This window comes from Phascolarctos cinereus, unplaced genomic scaffold (genome assembly GCF_003287225.1).
Source record: "Phascolarctos cinereus isolate Bilbo 61053 unplaced genomic scaffold, phaCin_HiC Scaffold_726;HRSCAF=1367, whole genome shotgun sequence".
Classification (NCBI taxonomy): Eukaryota; Metazoa; Chordata; class Mammalia; order Diprotodontia; family Phascolarctidae; genus Phascolarctos; species Phascolarctos cinereus.
Window position 1 is genome coordinate 347,862,770 of NW_027556098.1, and position 21,477 is coordinate 347,884,246.

The window sequence follows — 21,477 nt, forward strand, 5'->3', positions numbered from 1 at the left end:
CTGGCAGCCATGTCCTAGAGCTGGTGGCACCAGCGGAACTGGGGTGTGGGTGTGTGTGTGTGGGTGTGTGTGTTTACAGGCAGAAGCCCCGCACCAGCAGGAACCTGACCCAGTTAACCAGCCCTTGAAGGCTTCAGGGACTCGCTGAAGGCTCAGCTGGTCCTTCAGGGGAGCCCGTCGGTCCTGGGGAGCTGGCTGAGCTCTCACTGATGACGGGGTGGGGGGGGGTTGCCCTGAAATATTTGGAAAGGGAATTTCTGGGATCGGACAACAGGTCTGACAGCCAGGCCTCAGAAAATGCGTTTCATGCGTCTAGGGTAGAGCAGGCTGTGGCCACAGCTCCTCCCCTTCAGGCAGGGCCCCCAGCAGCCCGGGCCCCCCCCAGCGGCCGCCCCCCACCCCCGCCTGGGAGGAGCGCGCCTGGGCGGAGGGCTCTCCCGGCGGCGGCGAGAGGAGCCGGGCTCGCTGCGCCTTTAAAGAGAGCAGACTCGGGCCGTGACGCACGCCTGGCCCGCCGCCAGCCCCCTCGCTCCTGCCAGGCTCGCCGAGGAGAAAACCAACAACTTTTCTTTTGTGCGTGGGGGCTACTTTTCTTCCTCCCTCCTCCCTCCCCATTTCCTCCTCCTCTTCCCTCCTCCCTCCTCTCGAGTCCTTTGCCTTCCAAGATTTAAACGCTAATGGCGGATTAAAAGGCCCAGACGCCTTCGGCTTTAGAAGTCGGGTAAGGCCCTTCGCACGAAGACTTTGTCTTGGGGTTTTTGTTCGAATTTGGAAGGAGGGGGTGGGGTGGCTTTTGCGCCCCCTGCGCTTGCTGCGCCATCCGGCTGGTGGGGGGAGGGGGAGGCGGAGGGGAGGGGGCCGAGCGGAGCCGAGCGAGTAAACAAGCAGGCCCGGGAACGCGGCTTGGTTTGGCTTGGCCACATCCGGGACTTGGCGCCCTTCGGAGTAAGGGGGTGGGGGACTGGCCTGTTTGCTTCGCCCCCTTGTAATGTCAGCGGGTTTTTGTTTAGGGGAACGGTGTGTTTGTGTGTGTATACGTGGGTTTGTGTGTGTATACGTGTGTCCGCGTGCGTCTGTGTCGGCCTGCGCGTTGAGCTACCGAAGCAGGCCAGGAGACGGTTCTTTCTCTCTTGGGAGGCCTGGAGGTAGTAGAAACAAATGGTGTCCAGTGGTGGGGAGCAGGCTGGCTTGAGTCAGGGCGGGGGCGGGGAGAAGACAGGTGTGGGAGCGAGGTCTGGAGAAGGGCTTCTGAAGGATTGGTCACCAGCCTGACAGGTCAAGGGGGATGTGTATATGACTGTCCATCCTCATAGCTTACCCCAAGTCTTGTGGCTTTTTCCAGGCCTGACTGGGCCGATAAAATAATTTAAAATGGAGTGATAAACCGCAGAAAATAGCTGAGAGTCAAGCTTCTCCATTGCTCTCTAGGGCCTTTGGGTCAAACTTCAAAGAGAAAGTTAGGCTATGTGTAAAAGGGGAGGGCCTGAACCCAGATTTGCTCTTTTCAGAAAGCCAGGTTATATGGAAGGGAGCCCTTCCAAGAAGCCAGTTGGCCTGACTCCCTAACCCAAAAGTCCAACAAGACCCTACAGACCAGAGAGCCATCAACTTGGCGCTGTCAAGAATTAGGATCTCGTTTTGTCTCTCTTGCCTTTTTTGGGTCTCCCTTCCTTTCATGCATTTCTAACCTTCAATATAGAGAGACACAGGTGTACCTCTTTCTTTCTTCTTCCCCTTTAGGGGGGATACGAAGTAGGCACACAGTTCTTATTCCTCTCTGTATTCTGGACAGATTTGTCCTATATGCCCCCATGGAGTTTCTGAGAAGGTGAAACCTTGATGTTGTCCCTCTAACCCCACCACACCTCCATATACATTGTTCTGAAGTTGCTGGAGGAACAAGAGAGCGAGGGACTTATTCTGCAGGTGGGTGTAATTGCATTAGAGGCAGTCTCAGTGTTCCTTTTGGAGACAGATAAGGAATCTGGGACCTTATAGCTAAGGGCAGATAGAATATTACTCACTTGAGTGATGTGATTGACAGTCCTGATTTTCAGGAACCTAGAGGAGGCATTTGATTTATCTAGGAAATCTCTTTGTCCTCAAACCCTTTGATTGGTGAGAAGCTAACTTAAGGGAGTGATCTCTTTGAGTGGGCAGCCATGTCCTGGTAAGGGAAGGAAAATGTTAGGAACATGTAAAGGAATGAGAAGTCCTGCATGTACAGGGAACTTTGGTTAACTCCTCTGTGGTGTCAAAGGTTACTGTTTTAGGTATTATGTCAAGATAAGCCTGCAGTTTAAGTCGGGCAAAAGGAAATAACAATCTTCAAGGGAGCTGTGAGCTACCTGGGTGGAGACACCTTGATCTCCCCATTAAGGCTACCAGGAATGGTCAACATGAATCTTTCTGTTGTCTCATTTTCCTCCTATGAGCATGTGGTTTGCATTAGCTACAGTCATAGGCATGGAGCTGACTTTGGTTAACCCGTTGAGTCTCAGGGAAGGTTTAAACCTGGAAGCCCAACTGACTGGTAGGTGAGAAACCGCCTTCCCTCCCTACAGCTTGACTCTCATAGCACTGAGAGGGTTAAATATAAAAATATGAGAGTAGGTCCTGCTAGGGAGGAGTCTATTTGCTTTATCACAACTTTGGAAATATGAGGTGACTGCTAGTCTTTAGTTAAAAGCCAAAGAGAGCAGGAGTCCTAGTAGGCTTCCTTTAGGCATCAAAGATAGGGAGAACTAAAAAGCTGTGGGAACAAATGCTGAAGGTCATTCAGAATTATGGGGTGGGACCTAGCCTGACTGAGATCTCTGTAAAATGGCCTCAGGTTCTGTGAGTGCGGAGGATCACCCTGTTTTTCTGTGTCGCCATCACCATGGCTGTGTCTTATGGGTGGGGCCTTCCTCAGATTTCAGAGGGAGGGAGGAGAGGATGGAGCTCTGGCTGAAATCCCTTGGGTTCCTAGCCAATGCCTCTTTAAAGCCATAGTACCCTCCTTGAACAGAAGGACTGGCTATGCCATTCTAGAATAATTCATTAACCCTGTTTTTACTTAGAAGGAAACAGTGGAATGACTGACTCCAAGAGGTGAGGAATGCTTCTGTATATACCTTAGATTAATGGCTCATAGATCGAGTTGGAAAGTACCTAGAAGCTAGCTGGCACAACCTGTGAAGCACATAGGGATTGGGGGGAGAGGGGAAGACAGGACAAGGGGAAAGTGGTGCATATAACAAAAAACTATATTGGTTTTTCCAGCAAGGGCAGCCCTAAAGTGGAAATAATGATTACTAGATGATATCCAAGAGTGGGGTCAGGGAGAAGCTCTACTCATTCCTTAGGATCAGCCCTTAAGAGCTTTTTTCTATACAAATCTCAGATTGTCAGTTGATAGAACCACTTTCTTACAGAATCATAGAATTTAGATCCAGAAAGAACATTAGAAATTATCTAGTGAGAGATGTTGTGACTTGATCAAGATAATAAAGTACTAGTACAGTAGTAGTAGTAACAGAGCCAAAATCTGAACCAGCTGCTCTGACTCCAAAGTCACATATTCTTGGAGTAGAAGGGACCTCAGAAGCCATTTAGTCAAGCCTACATCTGAACAAGAATCCCGTCTAGTAATTAATCATTTTTGAAGGCCACATGTGGTGGAGGAGCCACTGGTCCTTCCTAAAATGTAGTGGTTAGAATCAAACACTATACTCTGTGATTTTGCCAGTGTAGATTAGAACAGACCTTTTCACAATCCTGCCACTATATACTATGCCTTTCATAGTGCAGTTTAAGATTACATTAGCTTTTTTGGCTGCCATATTATGCTCTTAACTCATATTGAGCTTAATGGCCAACAGTGAGTCCCTTAAAACATTCAGATCTTTTTCAGATGAACTTCTGTCTAGACATACCTCTCCCATCTTGTACTTGTGAGGTTGATGCTTGGAAGCAAAGTGTAAGACTTGATAAATATCCATATTAAATTGTATGTTATTTAAAATGATAGTATTTTTCAAAAACAGTTTATATTATCAAATTAGGAATCTTGGAAAGTACTCCCATACACCCATTCTTCAACCCCTTATAATCAAATTTGTGTCTTTACTGCTCTGCTGTCCACTCTTTCTAGGGCAGTAGTTCTTTGGTATTCTTTTATTTCACGGAATGTGAATACCAGTTTTGGCAGGATCATGTTGATACTAACACTACTTTTCCCTCATATTAAATATAAAATTATGCATTAAAATGGCAATTTGGGAAAATAGGCTTGATTTTCCATATTTTGGTGCAGAATTTCTCCATTTGACTTTACCCCTTTAATCTGGGTATTCTGGATCCCTGGCTCCGAAGACTAATATCTGGAGAGGCAACAGAGTGAAGTGGAAAAAGCAGTTGATCTGACAGAGGACTTAGGTTTTAAGTCTAGGCTTCAACACTGATAGCAGTATGACCCTGAGCAAACCACTTAATATCTTTGAGCATCACTTTTTTCATCTGTTAAATAGAAGTAGTGATACTTGTATCCTCCAAGTTTGTGTTGAGAAAAGTGCTTTAGAAATATAAATGTGAACTGCTATTACAGACTTTAAATGTATTTCAAAAACATTTGGCCAAATTTGTTTAGGAAACACAGTTCTAGGGAGTGGAATAGTGTGACCTTGGGCAGTATTTTACCAACTAGACTTTTCTCCTCGTCTGTAAAATGGTTACTAGTGGTTATATTAGGTGATCTTTTAAGTTTCCTTTTAGTTCTAATGACATAACTTTTACCCTTTACTCCTGGAGCAGGAGTAGAAACGAAATCTGTTTACAAATGTCTTTTCTATCACAAGCTTTTGTTCTCATCACTAGGAAGGTAGATGATTGGTGGGAGAGTAGAGGAGACCCTAAGGAGTGATGGGAATAATCCAAGGATGAGTTTGGTCTCAAAAAGAAAGATTGAGATTGAACTCTTGCTCCAAGGTGGGAATGAGCAGAGAAGGAATTTAGCCTTACTCCCCTTCCCAAAAAGCAAGGGAGACCCAAGCTGAGCCAAGAGAGTACTTTTGTCTGGCCTCTGACCAGAGTATTTCCCCTCAGGATTCTTGCAGTTTATAAACCAGCAAAATCTTACTAACCCCAGGGCTGGTCAGCTATCACGTAAGGGCTACCTAGTGATCATGAGTAGATCTTGCTGTGTGGTTAGGACTTAGTCAATAATAGAAGCTTACATTGATCAAATAATTTCACATCTGTGATTCTCAAAGCAGTTCCGTAGAGTAGGCATTCCATTACTTGGGCTCCCCCTTAATTTCTTTGTTCTCTTTTTTCAAATCTCAAGTGAATCTAGTTTATCTCTAGGACTCTGACAATGGCATAACATGAAAGAGTCAATAGATTCAAGAGGCCTGAATTCAAGTGCTGGAGCTGTGTGTGACCTTGTAAACTGTAAAGCACTATAAATGTGATCATCATCAGAAAGCACTTCCTTGATTATATTTAGCAAATATGTGTCACTAATATTGTTAAGTGTTATTTCAGGTGTGTTTGTCTTCCTTCTTCAACTAGATTATAAATTCCTGCAGGTTAGGGATTGGGTGGCACAAGGGGATAGAGCTCCATCCCTGGAGTCAGGAAGACCTGAGTTCAAATGTGGCCTCAAACACTTACTAGCTGTGTGACTCTACCAAACCTGATTGGCTCAGTTTCCTCATCTGTAAAATGAGCCGGAGAAGGAAATGGCAAACATCAGTAAATTTGCCAAGAAAACTCCAAATGAGGTCACAAAGCGTAAAACACGACCAAACAACAGCCTCTCTAAACTTGAGAATATAGAAAATCTTCTAAGCGCATGGACATAACCTTACTGCTCTAGCTCTTCTCCAAAAGGTCAGACTAACTATGGGGCAGGGTCTGGTTTTAATCATTTCTGGTTGTCAGGAAAGGGTAGTGTGAATTACTGGGAGGTATATTGACTTCCAGAGCTAAGGTTCTTCAGACAAGCCAGCATCTGCATTGATTACTTCCTAGGGCTTCAAATTGAAGGGAAGTTGGGGCAAAGAATTCTGGGACAAAACCCTATTCTAAGACTAATGTGGTTGGTTTTGAATATCCAACACCTGATATATCTTACATGTATTTGGCACATAAATGGTGATTTGATTGGATTATGATTATGTATTATAGCCATCTGTGTTGTTGTCTTATCTGTCTACTAAACTCTAGGAAGGCAAGAACCTTATCTAAATTTGCCCTCCTTAGCAAAGTACTCTCTATATCTAATAGGTACTGAATAAATGTCTGTTAAATTCTAAATGTCCTAAGTTATCTCATGTTCTCTTGAAGAGCTGGATTTATATTTACTTAAGGAGCCTTGGTTTTGACATACAATTCTAAGGTGAGGCATCTTGATAGAGTGAAAAGGACACCACTTAGATTTGGAATCAAACTTGGATTTGAATTATAGCTCTCTCTACCTATGTTACCATGGACAGATCACTTCTCTCTGGACCTCAGTTTTCTTATCTTTATGTAAAATGAAGAAGTTGGATTATGAGTAAAGTAAATCCTAGGTAACTTAGATTTTTAGAAGACCCTTTAGGTTCTTCTACCTCAACTAGTAATATTGAAAACTTAGGATGGGAAAAGTGAACCCTTCCCTGAAGACCTGCTTATGTGAATCAGGCAGGATTTTAGGAAGCCTTAGAATCTTGCCATCTTCTGCTTAAGGGGGAGGTCTTCACAGAATACGACTATGGTCCAGCCTAAAAAGTTATCTTTTCCAAAGTACTTGGATAGAGCATGAACGTTGAATTTAGTCCAGTAGTCTTCTCTGTAAGATTGTCAGTGATAATCTACTTTTGGGCAGCAGTAGCAACTTCTCCAATCTCTGGAAAAATTGTCTTATTACCTAGAATGTTGCCATAATTGGGCCTAAGCAGTGGGTACAATTTGGATTGCTTGGAAGCCTAAACAAAAACAGTTTTTCTTTCCTCTTATAACATAGTAAGTTAACCTGACTTCCCAAACTCTAAACTGCTGCTCTTCTTCTCTTTAGGTTCCAGGTGTGGTGGGCTGACCATCTGACATCGCCAGTATGACTCTTCATGCAACCAGGGCAGCTGCACTCCTGTCTTGGGTAGGTGATTATTCCTTGCCATTTTCTCTCCCTTGTTTCTTCTTGGTGGGCAAAGGGATTCCTTTCTTTGTTCCAGTGTTTTGTATTTTCTAGAAGCTGGCTTTTGAGCTCTGTTAAACTTACTGTAGACTGAAACCAATATTGAAAGTTCATTTAATTTCTTCCATAGCCTTCAACCAGGAACTCACTTCAACTACTAGCTTTCTTTGTGTACTTGAAGAGTTATTAAATCTCCCCTAAATCACCTCCAGCCTTATTGAATTGACTTCTCTTCACCTTTCATTTAAGACCTCAAGTTCACTAGTACCTGAACAAGAATTCCATCAGCATACTTTACAAATAGCCATCCAGCCTTTGCTCAAAGATCTCTAGCAAGGGGAGGACCCAGTACTGCAAGAAGCAGTCCATTCCTCTTTTGAACGGTTCTCATTTCTTGAGGTTTTTCCTTATATCAAACTGGAACCTGCCCAGTAACTTCCACCTTGTTCCTAATTCTGTTCTTTTGCCAGGAAGAACTAATTTAAATCTTTTCTGTGTGACAGACCTTCAAATACTGGAAAACCTTTTTTATGTAAAGGTCCTTCTCCCAATTTAGATAATAAATAATATATAGTTAACATAACCATCTCCTCATTCTTTATGGAGAAAAAGTGGTGTCAGGGCAGCTAGGTGGCGCGGTGGATAGAGGGCCAGCCCTGGAGTCAGGAAGACCTGAGTTCAAATTTGGCCTCAAACACATAACACTCACTAGCTGTGTGACTCTGGGCAAGTCACTTAATCCCAATTGCCTCACCAAAAAGAAAAAAAAAGTGTATATGAGGCAGAAAATGCTATATAACAATAAAAGTAGAAAGAAAAAAATGGCCTCCTTGCTGTTCTTCATACAGAACATTCCATCTCCTATCTCCATGTCTTTGCATTAGCTGTCTCCAGTTCCCCTCCCTCTACACTTGCAGTGTAATCTTTCTTCACCTTTGCATCTTAGAATCTCAAATTTCCTGCAAGTTCAGCCAGTACCCACAGAGGCCTAGAAACCTTTTTTGATCCCCTCAGTTTCTTGATGAAATTACCTTGTGTTTTTCATGAGACATAGTGTCAAAGTGTATAGAGATATGACCTCTGAGTCTGGAAGACCTGATAAAATATTGCCTCTTGGTACATAGTTGCTATTTGAACCTGGGCAAGTAACTTCTCAGTGCCTCAAGGCAACCCTCTGTGACTACAAATTGCTGAGCTCTTGCTGATCCGTAATAGAAAAGGGAGTTTCCTTGCTGGAAGTCCCCTCTACCAGGGAAATCACAGGTCCAAATTTAAAATATACATTTTGCACATACTTTGTGTGTAAATGCCTTTTCCTCAATAGAAAGTAAGATCTTTGAGGGCAGAGATTGTGATTTTTGTCTTTATATCCTCAATAGTTAATGTTGCTGTTGTTTAATCATTTTCAGTTGTTTGGCTCTTTCTGACTTTATTTGGGGTTTACTTGGCAAAAGTATTAGAGTGGTTTGCCATTTCCTTCTCCAGCATATGTTACAGATGGAGAAACTGAAACAAACAGGGTTCAGTGACTTGTCCAAGATCACACAGCTGTTAAGTGTCTGAAGCCAGATTTGAACCAAGGAAGAGAAGTCTTCTTGTCTGCAACCTGGCACTCTATCCACTGTACCATCTAACTGCTAGTTAATAGTAGGTGTTTACTAAAAGCTTGTCGAGCGCAGCTAGGTGGCGTAGTGGATAGAGCACTGGCCCTGGATTCAGGACGACCTGAGTTCAAATTCGGCCTCAGACACATAACACTTACTAGCAGTGTGACCCTGGGCAAGTCACTTAACCCCATTGCCTAGCCAAAAAAGAAAAGAAAAAGAGAGTATGCGTGCACTTTAGGGGCAGTTAGGTGGTGCAGTGGATAGAGTGCCAGCCCTGACGTCAGGAGGACCTGAGTTCAATCTGGCCTCAGACCAAATACTTGATACTTACTAGCTGTGTGACCTTGGGTAAGTCACTTAACCCCAATTGCCTAAAACAAAAAAAAAACTTGTTGAATGACTGATTGGTCAGCCATATCTCCCAGTTTTGGGCCATTTGCAAATTTAATGATCATGTTATCCATCCCTTTAGCCAAGTGGTTAATAAAAATGTCAAGCAGCTCAGGGCCAGGTGGTTCCCTAGAATATTACCCTAGAAATATTCCAAGTTGACATCAAACCATTAGTGACTTTTTGTCTCAGGTCCTGAAACCAGTTCTTAATCTGCCTTAATAATACTGTTTAGCCCACCTCTCTCTTGTCTACTAGAAGAACATGAGAGGATTTGGTAAATGCTTTGATAAAATTTAGGTAAATTGTTTACAGTAGTTGTCTGTTCTACCATTCTATTAACCTTGCCCCCCCAAAAAAACTGAGTATTGTCTAGGATGAGACTTGCTCTTTATGAAACCTTGTTGGTTCTTAGTGATCTCTGCTTCCTTTTCTAGTTGTTCACTAGTGATTTCTTTAATAATACATCATGGAATTTTGCTAGGAATCAAAAATATTTTTTAAAAATTTATTTATTTTTAGTTTTCAACATTCATTTCCACAAGTTTTTGAGTTCCAAATTTTCTTCCCATTTCATTCCTCCCCCCACCCCAAGATGGCATGCATTCTGTATACCCCTTCCCCTAATCTGCCCTCCCTTCTGTCTCTCCCCCCCTTCTCTTATCCCCTTCCTCTTCTATTTTCCTGTAGGGCGGAATGGATTTCTATACCCCATTTCCTGTGTTTCTTATTTCTCAGTTGCATGTGAAAACAATTTTTTTAACATGTCTTTTTAAAACTTTAGGTTCCAGATTTTTTCCCTTCCTCCCACCCCACTCACCCTCACTGAAAAGGTATCTGGTCTTTTCATCAAAAATGCTTGAAAGTCCCCTATTTCACTGAATGAGCATTTTTTCCCCTGAAGGATTATACTCAGTTTTGCTGGGTGGGGGATTCTTGGTTGTAATCCTGTCTCCTTTGCCCTCTGGAATATTATATTCCATGCTCTACAGTCCTTTAATGTAGAAGCTGCTAAATCTTGTGTTATCCTGATTGTGTTTCCACAATACTTGAATTGTTTCTTTCTGGCTGCTTGCAATATTTTCTCCTTGACCTGGGAACTCTGGAATTTGGCTACAATATTCTTAGGAGTTTTCCTTTGAGGATCTCTTTCAAGAGGTGATTGGTGGATTCTTTCAATTTCTATTTTACCTTCTGGTTCTAAAATATCAGGGCAGTTTTCCTTGATAATTTCTTGAAAGATGATGTCTAGGCTTTTTTTTTTTATCATGGCTTTCAGATAGTCCAATAATTTTTAAATTCTCTCTCCTGGATCTATTTTCCAGGTCATTTTTTTCCAGTGAGATATTTCACATTGTTTTCTAATTTTTCATTCTTCCAGATTTGTTTCTACAGTATCTTGATTTCTCATAAAGTCACTGTCTTCTAATTGCTCCATTCTAATTTTTAAGGAAGTATTTTCTTCAGTAATCTTTTGGACTTCCTTTTCCATTTGGCCAATTTTTCTTTTCAGGGCTTTCTTTTCCTTGTTGGCTTTTTGGACCTCTTTTGCCATTTGGGTTAGGTTATTTTTTAAGGTGTTATTTTCTTCGGTATTTTTTTGGGTCTCCTTTAGCAAGCTGTTGACTTGTTTTTCATGATTTTCTTGCATCACTCTCATTTCTCTTTCCAGTTTTTCCTCTGCTTCTCTTACTTGTTTCTCAAACTCCTTTTTCAGCTCTTCCATGGCCTGAGACTGATTCATATTTTTCTTGGAGGCTTTGAATGTAGGAGCTTTGACTTTGTTGTCTTCTTCTGGTTGTATGTTTCGATCTTCTTTATTACCGAAGAAAGATTCTGTGGTCTGACTTTTTTTGGACCTTTGTTTATTCATGATTCCAGCCAATTATTTGAGTTTTAAACTCTTTGTTAAGGTAGGGGTCTGCCTCCAGTGTGGAGAGTGTACTGTCCCAAGGTTCAAGAGTTTTGTGCAGCTGTTTTCAGAGATACTTAGGGACCTGTAAATTTTCAGTTCTTCCAAGGGGATATAAGAGGTGAGGCATTTACTCTTTTCCTAGCCTGTGCTCTGGCCTGTGAGTGACCACAAGCACTCTTTTCTGCCTTGGAACTATGAGGAGGATTTCTGCTCCACTGCCACTACAAGCTCCACCATGCCAGCACTCTTTCTTGCTCTAGGACCACCACCCAGAACTGTGACCTAGATCCAAGCACAGGCAAAGCAAGAGAATCCTGTACCAGCAGAGAGATCCCTGCAGTCCCCTTCTTATCAGCCACTTGATTGCAATTCCCCCTCAGTCTGTGGGTTGGAAGCTCAGGAAGCAGCTCTTGCCCTGGGGTCAAGCTTGGGGACTGGGACAGGAACAGTGATTCTTTCTTCCACTGCAGTAACAGACTTTTCCCACCAATCTTTTAAGTTGTCTTTGGTGTTCATGGGTTGAAAAGTCTGGAAACTGCTACAGCTGCCTGTGATTCAGTCCTCTGAGCCCTGCTCCAGGTTTGCACCAAACTCTGTTCCTCTCCCCACCTGACGCAATATGCCTTTCCAGTCAACCATCCAGGCTGTCTTGGGCTGGAAATTTGTTTGTCTTTTTGTGGGTTCTGCTGTTTTAGAATTTGTTTAGAGCCATTTTTTATAGGTATTTTGGGGGAGAGTTCATGCAAGTCACTGCTTTTACTCCGCCATCTTGACTTAGCCCCCTAAAATATTTTTAAATGACACATATTTTTTAAGGTTTTAGGCTTGTTTCTTTAAAAAAAAATCAGAACAACATTTGCTCTTCTCTGATTCTTTGGTATCTTTTTTAACTCTTTATGGTTTTCCCAATTCAGTTTTTTTCAGGTTCATATTCTCTTTCTCCTTGGCCACTGGGAAATCAAGGAAACGAAAATTCTTCTTATACATATGAGTAGTTAAAACAAAACAGATTCTTACACTGGCCATGACCAAAAAAAGTATCATCTGTATTCTGAGTCCATCGCCTTTACTTTTAGGAGTTAAATAGTGTGTTTCATTATGAGACCCCTGGAATTGTGGTTGGTCAGGGTATCAATCAGAGTTTTTAAGTCTTTCATAGTTGTTTTGTCTTTTTGTTGTTGTATAAATTGTTTTCCTGGTTCTACTTAATTTTTTTTTTTAAAGTAAGGTAATTGGGGTTAAGTGACTTGCCCAGAGTCACACAGCTAGTGAGTGTTATGTGTCTGAGGCTGGATTTGAACTCAGGTCCTCCTGACTCTAGGGCCAGTGCTTGATTCACTCCACCACCTAGCTGTGCTGTCTACCTACTTTTGCCTCATTTCATACAAATATTCTCAAGTCTCTCTGAAACCATTCCCTTCAACATTTCTTACAGCACAGTTACGTTTGATCACATTCATATACCAGAACTTGTTTAGCCATACTCCAGTTAATGGACACCCCTGCAGTTTCCCATTCTTTGACACTACAAAAAGAGCTGCTATAAATATTTTTGTACATATGAGTCCTTTCCTTTTTTTTTTTCAAATCTCTTTGAGGTATAGTCCTGATAGTGGTATTGCTGGGTCAAAGGGTCACAGTTTCATAGTTTTTGAGCCCTGTTATCTTTTTTTAAAATAAAATTTTGGGGTTTAAAGGCGACCCAGCTGAACTCTCCCAATATTCCCCTCCAAACAATTTTAAAATAACACCTGAAATTAAATTTTGTAGTGGAAGAGCGAAGAAAAGTTCAGAGTGAAACATTTTTCCAACCTAAGAAAACTTAGGACATCAGCAGGAGCATCTTATGATACTGGGGTAGAAGCTTGTACATGCAGTGGCAGTAATAGCGGCTATAGTAGCAACTTTGAGAGCTCTCAGTCCAGAGACTGTAAGAGGGGTCAGACAGCTGGTCCGAAAGAGATTATAGCTCACCCTTAGCTGGCACTGGGTAAAAATGGCAATGATTGGCAACCCTATCACCCATACACAGTTCTGGATTGCAGTTCCAAGGTGGAGAGGAGTGCTAGTGGTCAGTCATGAAGAAACAGAAGCCCTAGTTGTAGTTCCAAGGCAAAGAGACTTCTAGAGTTTGTGGCTGCAGGGCTCCAGGGATCCTTCCTGGGTAAAGATCAGAGTACAGACCAGGAGAGCAGTGATCATACCTCTGCCAAGATCACACCACTTTGGAAGCACCAAAAAATTGCAGATGCCCTCCCCCTCCCCAAACTAGCTCTGAAAACAGCAACACTAGAAAGCTTGAAGCTTGGAGCAGTGCCTCCCCACTCCCAGGTGAGCAGAGCCTGACTTTACCATGAAGTTCAAAGTCAAGAAATGGGCTGGAAACATGAGCAAAAATGGTGGCAGGGAAGACCAAAAAATAAAATCAGAAGGAGATGACAATATGAAAACAGCTACCCAAAAAAGTCTCAAAGAAAAATACTAATTGGACCTAAGCCTGATGAGAATTCCTGGAAGAGTTGAAGAAAGAGATGAGAGCAGTAGAGGAAAAATTGGGAAAAGAAATGAGAATGATGTAAGAAAATTATGAAATGAGAATAAATAGCTTGGTAAAAAGGGCACAAAAAAGTACTGAAGAAAATAACACATTGAAAAACAGAATTCGCCTAGTGGTAAAAGGTACAAAAGCTAACAAAAGGAAAATAATTCCTTAAAAGTTAGAATTAAGTAAGTGGAATCTAATGACTCCATGAGACACCAAGAAGCAATAAAACAAAGTCAAAAGAATGAAAAAAATTTAAAAAAGTGAAATATCTCATTGGAAAAACAGCTGACCTGGAAAATAGATTGAGGAAAGATAATTTAAATTATTGGACTACCTGAAAGCCATGATCAAAGAAAGAGCCTAGACATTATATTTCAAGAAATTATCAAGGAAAACTACCTCAATAGTTTAGATCCAGAGGATAAAATAGAAATGGAAAGAATACACTTATCTCCTAAAAGAGATCCAAAAATGAAAACTTCCAGGAATATTTTAGCCAAATTCCAGAGCTTCAAGGTCGAAGAGAAAATGCTTCAAGCAGCTAGAAAGAAATAATTCAGAGAGTGTGGAGCCACCATAAGGATCACAAAAGATTTAGCAACTTCCACATTAAAGGAATGGAAGTCTTTGAATATGATATACCAGAGGACAAGGAGCTGGTATTTTAACCAAAAATCACCTACCCAGCAAAACAGAGTGTAATTCTTCTGGGGGAAAATATGAATATTTAAGGAAATGGAGGACTTTCAAGCATTCCTGATGCTTGAAAAGGCTAGAACTGAATAGAAAACCTGGCACAAAATCAAACACAAGACATAAGAGAAGAATAAAAAGGTAAATATGAAAGAGTAATCATAAGGGGCAAATAAAGTTAAAGTGTGTACATTCTTATATGGGAAGATAATACATGTAATTCCTAAGAATGTTATTATTATAGCAGTTAAAAGTTATTGGAAAAATCTCAAAAAAAATGAAGAGGTGAGAAAGATGGATGCATTGTGAAAAGAGTGAAGGGGAGGGTAAAATGGAGAAAAAATTCCACATAAAAGAGATGCACAAGAAAGAGCTTTAATGGTGGAGGGGGAAATGGAGAGTGGGGAGAGGTGGACAATGTTTGAACCTCTCTCTCATTGAAATTGATTCAATATTCAGTTATGTATGAAAGTGTAACTTAATAGGGAAATAGGAGGGGAGGGAGATAAGATAAAGAGGGGAAGGATGATAAAAGGTGGGACAGATCAAGGGATTATAAAAGGAAGGACAGATTAAGGGAGGCAGTGGTTAGAAACAAGATAGACTTTTGAGGAGGGATAGGATAAAAAGAGAAGAAAAACAGTAGAAAATGGGATGGAGGGAAATACACAGTAATCATGACTGTGAATGTGAATGGGATGAGTTCAGCCATAAGATGGAAGCAGATAGCAGAATGGATTAGAAAACAATCTTAACAAAATGTGTGTACAAGAGACAGGCTTGAAGTAGGAAGATACACACAATTAAAATAAAGGGCTGGAGCAGATTCTAATAAGCTTCAGCTGAACTTAAAAAAAAAGCAGGAATAGCAATCATGATCTCAAAGTAAAAGCAAAACTAGACCTAATTAAAGAGGATAATCAGGAAAACTACATTATGCTAAAAGGTGTCAGTGAGACAATGAAGTAAAATAAAAAATTTTTGTACCAAATTTCTTTGATAAACACTTCATTTCTCAAATATATGCTGAGTATAAAACTGAGTCAAATTTGTAAAAATAAGTCGTTCCCCAGTTGATAAGTGGTCAAAGGATGTAAATAGTTTTCAGAAGAAGGAATCAAAGCTATCTTATAGTCATATGAAAAAGTGCTCTAAAACACTATTGAAAAGAAAAAGGCAAATTAAAACAACTCTGAGGTACCACTGCACACCTATCAGAAATGATGAATGCTGGAGAGTATGAAGGGAAAATAGGTACACCAAGGAACTGCTAGTATAGTGAACTGGTCCAGCCATTCTGGAGAACAATTTGAAACTATGCCCAAAGGGCTATAAAACTGCATGGCATTTGACCCAATAATACCACCACTGGGACTGTACCACCAGCAAGATTAAAGGAAAAAAAGGAAAAGGACTTATATGTACAACACACACACACACACACACACACACACACACACACACACACACACACGCAAAATTTCTTTGCGATAGCATAGAATTGGAAATGAAGAGGGTGCTTATCAAATCAGGAAATAGCTGAATGAGTTGTGATATATGATTGTGATGGATAACTATTCTGCTATAAGAAATGACAAGAGCGGTGTTTTCAGAAAAACATGGCAAGACCTTTATGAACTGATATGAAGTGAAAAGAACCAGAAGATCATTGTATACAGTAGTGGCAGTGTTATAATAATGATCAACTGTGAAAGACTTGGTTACTCTGATCAGTACAATGATCCAAGACAATTCCAAAGGACTTAAGGTGAAAAAATGCTATCTACCTCCAGAGAGAGAGAGCTGATGAACTCTGAGTGCAAATTGAAGTATAATTTTCTCATTTTTTAATTTTTTTTTTGCTTTTGGGGGGGGAAATATTTTTCATGATTTTACATGTATGGTTTTTTTTTACATGTAAATTGATATAATATATGGATGGGGGAGTGGGTGGAAGGGAGGAAGAGAATTTGGAACTCAATTTAAAAAGAAAAAGCAGCTAAAAATACTTTTTAAAAAAAAATTATTCTGAGCTTAAATTGCCCAAAAAAGGGCATTTCTGGGCATATAATAAAACACAAAAAGATGATTTTCTATGAAATTAAATCTTTATTTCATGTCTTATTTTGTTTTGATTTTAAATTTTTTTTTAAGGCAATTGGGGTTAAGTGACTTGCCCAGGGTCTCACAGCTAAGTATGCGTCAAGGTGTTTGGTCTGAGGCCAAATTTGAACTCAGGTCCTCCTTACTTCAGGGCTGGTGCTCTGTCTACTGCGCCACCTAGCTGCCCCCTATATGTCTTGTTTTTTAAATATATATATACAATAAGTTCTACACATTACTTTCAAAACTGTCCTTCTTGTCAGTACTTCTTCAGAACTTCTTTCACTTTTTTTCTATGTGCGTTTAAAAAATGTTTTAATAGTTTCAGTCTTCCAAAGATCATTGTTAGTAGCACAGCAGTCATATCTTCTCAATTCTTTCATAACCCTAGAATCTAGTTTATCTGGACCTGGTGACTTGAATTCATTAAGGGCAGCTGTGATTCTTCCTTTCATCTCCTTGCTTATTTTGGGGGTGGGGGGAACCCTTATTTTGATGTTCTTCATCTTTTCTCAACCACAGCTTATTCTGAGTTTTGGTGTTCCTGGGAAAGTTCTTATAAAATCATGATTTTGTTAAAAAAAATTTTCAATTTTATTTTCACTTCTGAATTCTCTCCTTCCCACTGCCCCTTCCCCATCCATTGAGAAAGCAAGAAAAACATTACCTGTTACATATATGTATAGTCAGGCAAAACAGATTCCCACATTAGTGAGTGATGTCCAAAAAAATACAATGCTTCACTCTGCACTCTGAGTCTGTGATCTCTCTGTCTAAAGGTGGATAGCATCATGAGGCCTTTGGAATTGTGGTTGATGACATAATTTTCTATTTATCATCTATCATCTGCCTTTGCATCTTCTGTATTTTAAAAATCTAAGTGATTTGATAGATTCTCTTTACATTTGTATAGATTTCTTTGAATAATTTTTCTTTTTTCTCTCCACTGGACTGTTTCTTACAGCTTTACAATCTTATTTCTGAGAGCTTTCTGTCCCTCTTGACTTTTGTAGAATTTTAGTCCATGGAATTCTACCTGCCCTTTCTCTGGTCCTTTGAAGTCAGCTATCCAGAAATCTAGGGTGCATATCATACAATCCCCAGATTTCCTTCTTTATCAAAATTAGTTATTTCTCAATTATCAGTGTTCCTATTATTTCCCTCAAGGAATCAATTCTACCTTCTTGGTGAGAATTGAGTCTATAATAATAATTCTCCTTGTTGGTTCCTTTATCTTTTAAAGGATGAAATTATCATTAAAACAAACCAAGAAATTAGCTATTCTCTTTAGCCAAGGGAGGACTGTGACAGACATCAGAATAATTGAAGTCCCTCATAATTGCTATATAGGGCTTCTGTGCCAACCTTGTGATTGGTTTGCTGAAGTCATATTTGCAGTTGTAGCTTTTAATGATGTCTTTTCCAAAACTTTTTCATCTTTGATTTCCAAAGATGGTGTTTATGAGACCTGTAAATCATGGCTTACCACTTCAGTAGTGCAGAGACAAAGCTCTATGAGGTAGGGACATACATGTCCCCTATTGATATGGAAAATCAGGTAGTCCTTAGCTGTGCTACTGAGAAGCCTACAGGCATTTACATGTAAATTTGATGGTAATTATTTCCCCATACCATTCTAGGAGGTAATTTTTTGACATCCAGGAGAATGAGCCAGAAGAGGTCATATTTGCCTTTGGAGGCCTGCAGAAATGGGGCTGTTTCCCCCAAATGAATAGTTTGATCAGTATATCTAGCAAAGTCATCTTAATTGACTACCTGTCATCATTTCTTCAAATCTTTCTTTTGACTTTTTCTTAGTATTCTTTGTCATCTACTTTTGTAGTACAGGATATGGCTGATTATTTTGGCAGATAAAAATAATAGAGTGGCATGTAATAAAACTTCTAAGGTGGCAATAATAATACTGTAACAATTTCTTAGGAATGGATGACATATGTAAAAATTGGTTCAAAACAACCACTTTTTTGATTGCCCATTTTGTTCATAATACTGTAGCTGGCACTGAATTATCCCCGACATCTTGGAACTTACCATTTATTGAAAAGCTCTTGTCTCTTTAAGGGTCTATAAACACTTTTCCTTACAACTCTGTGAGGAAGCCAGTACGAGTGTCATTTTTTCCCATTTTGTAAATGAGGAAATTGAGGCTTAGCGAGATTAAATAACTTGCCAAACAGCACTCAGCCAAGACACTCAAGTCCAGTACCTTCTCCTTTACATCTTGGCACTTAAGCAGTTCAAACAAATAGAGGAAGAAGGACCTTAGGGAAATAATGGCTCACCTGTCTTTTTTTTTTTAATTAATCAATTTATTTTTCAGCATTCACTTTCATAAGCTTTTGAGTTTTAAATTTTCTCCCCTTCCCTTCCTGCTTCCCTCCCCGAGATGGCATGCAATCTGATATGAGCTCTACATATATATTACTATTAAACATGTTTTCATGTTGTAAAGAAGAATTAGAACCAATAAGAGAAACTACAAGAAAGAAGAAACAAAGCAAAACAGAAGGAAAAACAAAAAGAGCAAATAGTATGTTTCAATCTGCATTCGTTTTTTATTTTTATTTTTCAGCCAAAAACAAGATTGATTAAAGATCTGCCATGTTAGCCAGATTCTTAAGGAATCTGAGCATCTGTGGGCTATTGGTTAGATTGTAAAAATCTGAGCAGTGGCTAGATTATAAGAATCAGAGCTCGATCTGTATTCAAATTCCATAGTTTTTTCTCTGAATATGGACAGCATTTTCCATCGTGAGACTTTTGGAGATGTCTTAGATCATTGCATTGTTGAGAAGAGCTAAGTCTATCAAAGTTAGTTATTGCACAACATAGCTGTTACTGTGTACAACGTTCTCCTGGTCCTGCCCACTTCACTCAGCATTAGTCCATATAAGTCTTTCCAGGTTTTTCTGAAGTCTACTTGCTCATCATTTCTCATAGCACAGTAGTATTCCATTACATTCATATACCACAACTTGTTCAGCTGTTCCCCAATTGATGGGCATCCCCTTAATTTCCGATTCTTTGCCGCCACAGAAAGAGCTGCTATTTTTGTACATGTGGGTCCTTTTCCCATTTGTATGATCTCTTTGGGATACAGACCTGGAAGTGCTATTGCTGGGTCAAAGGGTATGCACATTTTTATAGCCCTTTGGGCATAGTTCCAAATTGCTCTCCAAAATGGTCGGATCATTTCATAACTCTGCCAACAATGCATTAATGCTCCAATTTTCCCACATCTCCAACATTTATCATTTTCCTATTTTGTCCTGTTAGCCAATCTGATAGATATGATGTGGTACCTCAGAGTTGTTTTGATTTGCATTTCTCTAATCAATAGGATTCACCAGTCTTAATTTGAAAGAAATGCAGATTCATTACTTTCAAATAGTAGCATTTTATATAAATCAGATTACCTTAGATGATGATTTAAATCATCATCTAATTTAGTATTCTCAAGAAAATTGAATTTATTCTTCAGAAAGTACAAGAATTAATCAGGTTAGTTTTAGGTTGAAGTTAACATTTTGTCTCCTCATGCCTCCTGTGAAAAGTGTAATACTCAAAGTTATCCTAGAGGTCAGCCACTTCTGTGTATTTGGTATGGGAAATAAGCAGTCCAAGTGGTTGAAATTTAGGAGAGCAAAAAGGCCATTTTTTAGCCTTAGTCGCATTGAATTTGGAAGGGTATGATATGTGGCAGCAAGAGAGGAAGCCCTTAGATATGATTTGGGAAATCAGGGTTCTGGTCCTGTGTTTGCTGCTTTACTGTGTGATCTTGGGCCAAGTCACATCCCATCTCTTGGGGCTCAGTTTCCTCATAAAGGAGATTGAACTAAATGGTGTCTAAAAGGCATTCCAGTTCATTTCTTGAAAAAGGATATTTCCTGCAATACAGATTACAGCCTTTTCATTATTCCGTGTGAGTGTGTGTGTCTGTGTCTGTAAACGTGTATATGTGTACACATACATACACACACACTTTTTGAGACTCTTCAAACTTAGACTGGTCCTCAGAAGACATGGACCTTGTACTCCAAACCTATCAAACTTTTCCACCTTTTTGTTCTACTGACATGTCCTTTTTGAGAACTAAAGTTGCCTTCAGGGTTTGGAAGAGGGCTTTAGTAGAGGATCCTTGAGTACTTTTTTGCCATTGAGAGAGAAATTTAATTTTTAGAAGGTGTACACTTAGCTTTTTCCACAGAGCAGTTCATTTGAGTGTGTTTTGTAAATTAAATTTATAACTCCATTAAAAATTTGTATTATTTCCCAAAATTAGAAATGTGATGTGTACAGAGCATTTGTCTTATACCTGAGAGACCTGAATTCAAGTCCTGAGCTCCATTTTATAGTAGCTGTATGACATTAGTTTTTTAGCTTCTGTAAGCCTCAGTTTCATTTTTTTATTCGATAGGGACAATAGTATTTAGACTACATACTTCAGAGGTCTATTGTGAGGACAGTACTTTGCAAACTATAACCTGTTACGGAAGCATGAGCTACTTATTATATGAACTAGATATTTTGCAAATTCCAGGAAGAGATTAAATAGATGTTTAGAGAACCATTTGCTATGTTTTAGGAGGGAAATTCTGTTACTAAATACAACAAATGTCTAAATTGTCTTAACTAAAAAAAGGAACTCATTCTGGGTATTTTTCTTTAGCAATAAACACATATTTTGCCAAGACAAACATAGGCTTCATTTTTGGATGTGTAACTTAATTATGTTCACATTTTATTTTTAAACAAAAGTAGTCTTTGAGTTAGGGCAGTGCAAGAAGCCTAAAACACCAGATTTTGCAATGATTTGTCTTTATTTTTCTTTTTCTATTTATTCATTGACTAAAAAATAAAAAAGCACTTTTTGACTTTCTAAATTCTCAAATGATTCTTTACTTTTGAGTTAATTATTTTATTTGATTTTTAGGCTATACATATACATTCCTATTAAACATATTTTCGCATTAGTGATGTTGTAAGGAAGAATTAGAACCAATAGGAGGAACAACCAGAAAGAGGAAACAAAACACAACAG

General features: G+C 39.7%; 1 protein-coding gene across 1 annotated transcript in view; it reads left to right on the forward strand.

Moving 5' to 3' along the window:
* The first annotated feature begins 422 nt into the window (after positions 1–422).
* NUMA1 (nuclear mitotic apparatus protein 1) overlaps positions 423–21,477 on the forward strand; it is a 64,770-nt gene continuing 43,715 nt past the window's right edge. The window contains 2 exon segments of the mRNA XM_020967828.2: positions 423–721; positions 7,043–7,123. Of these exon segments, the coding sequence (XP_020823487.2) occupies positions 7,082–7,123 (42 nt within the window). The 5' untranslated portion in view covers positions 423–721; positions 7,043–7,081.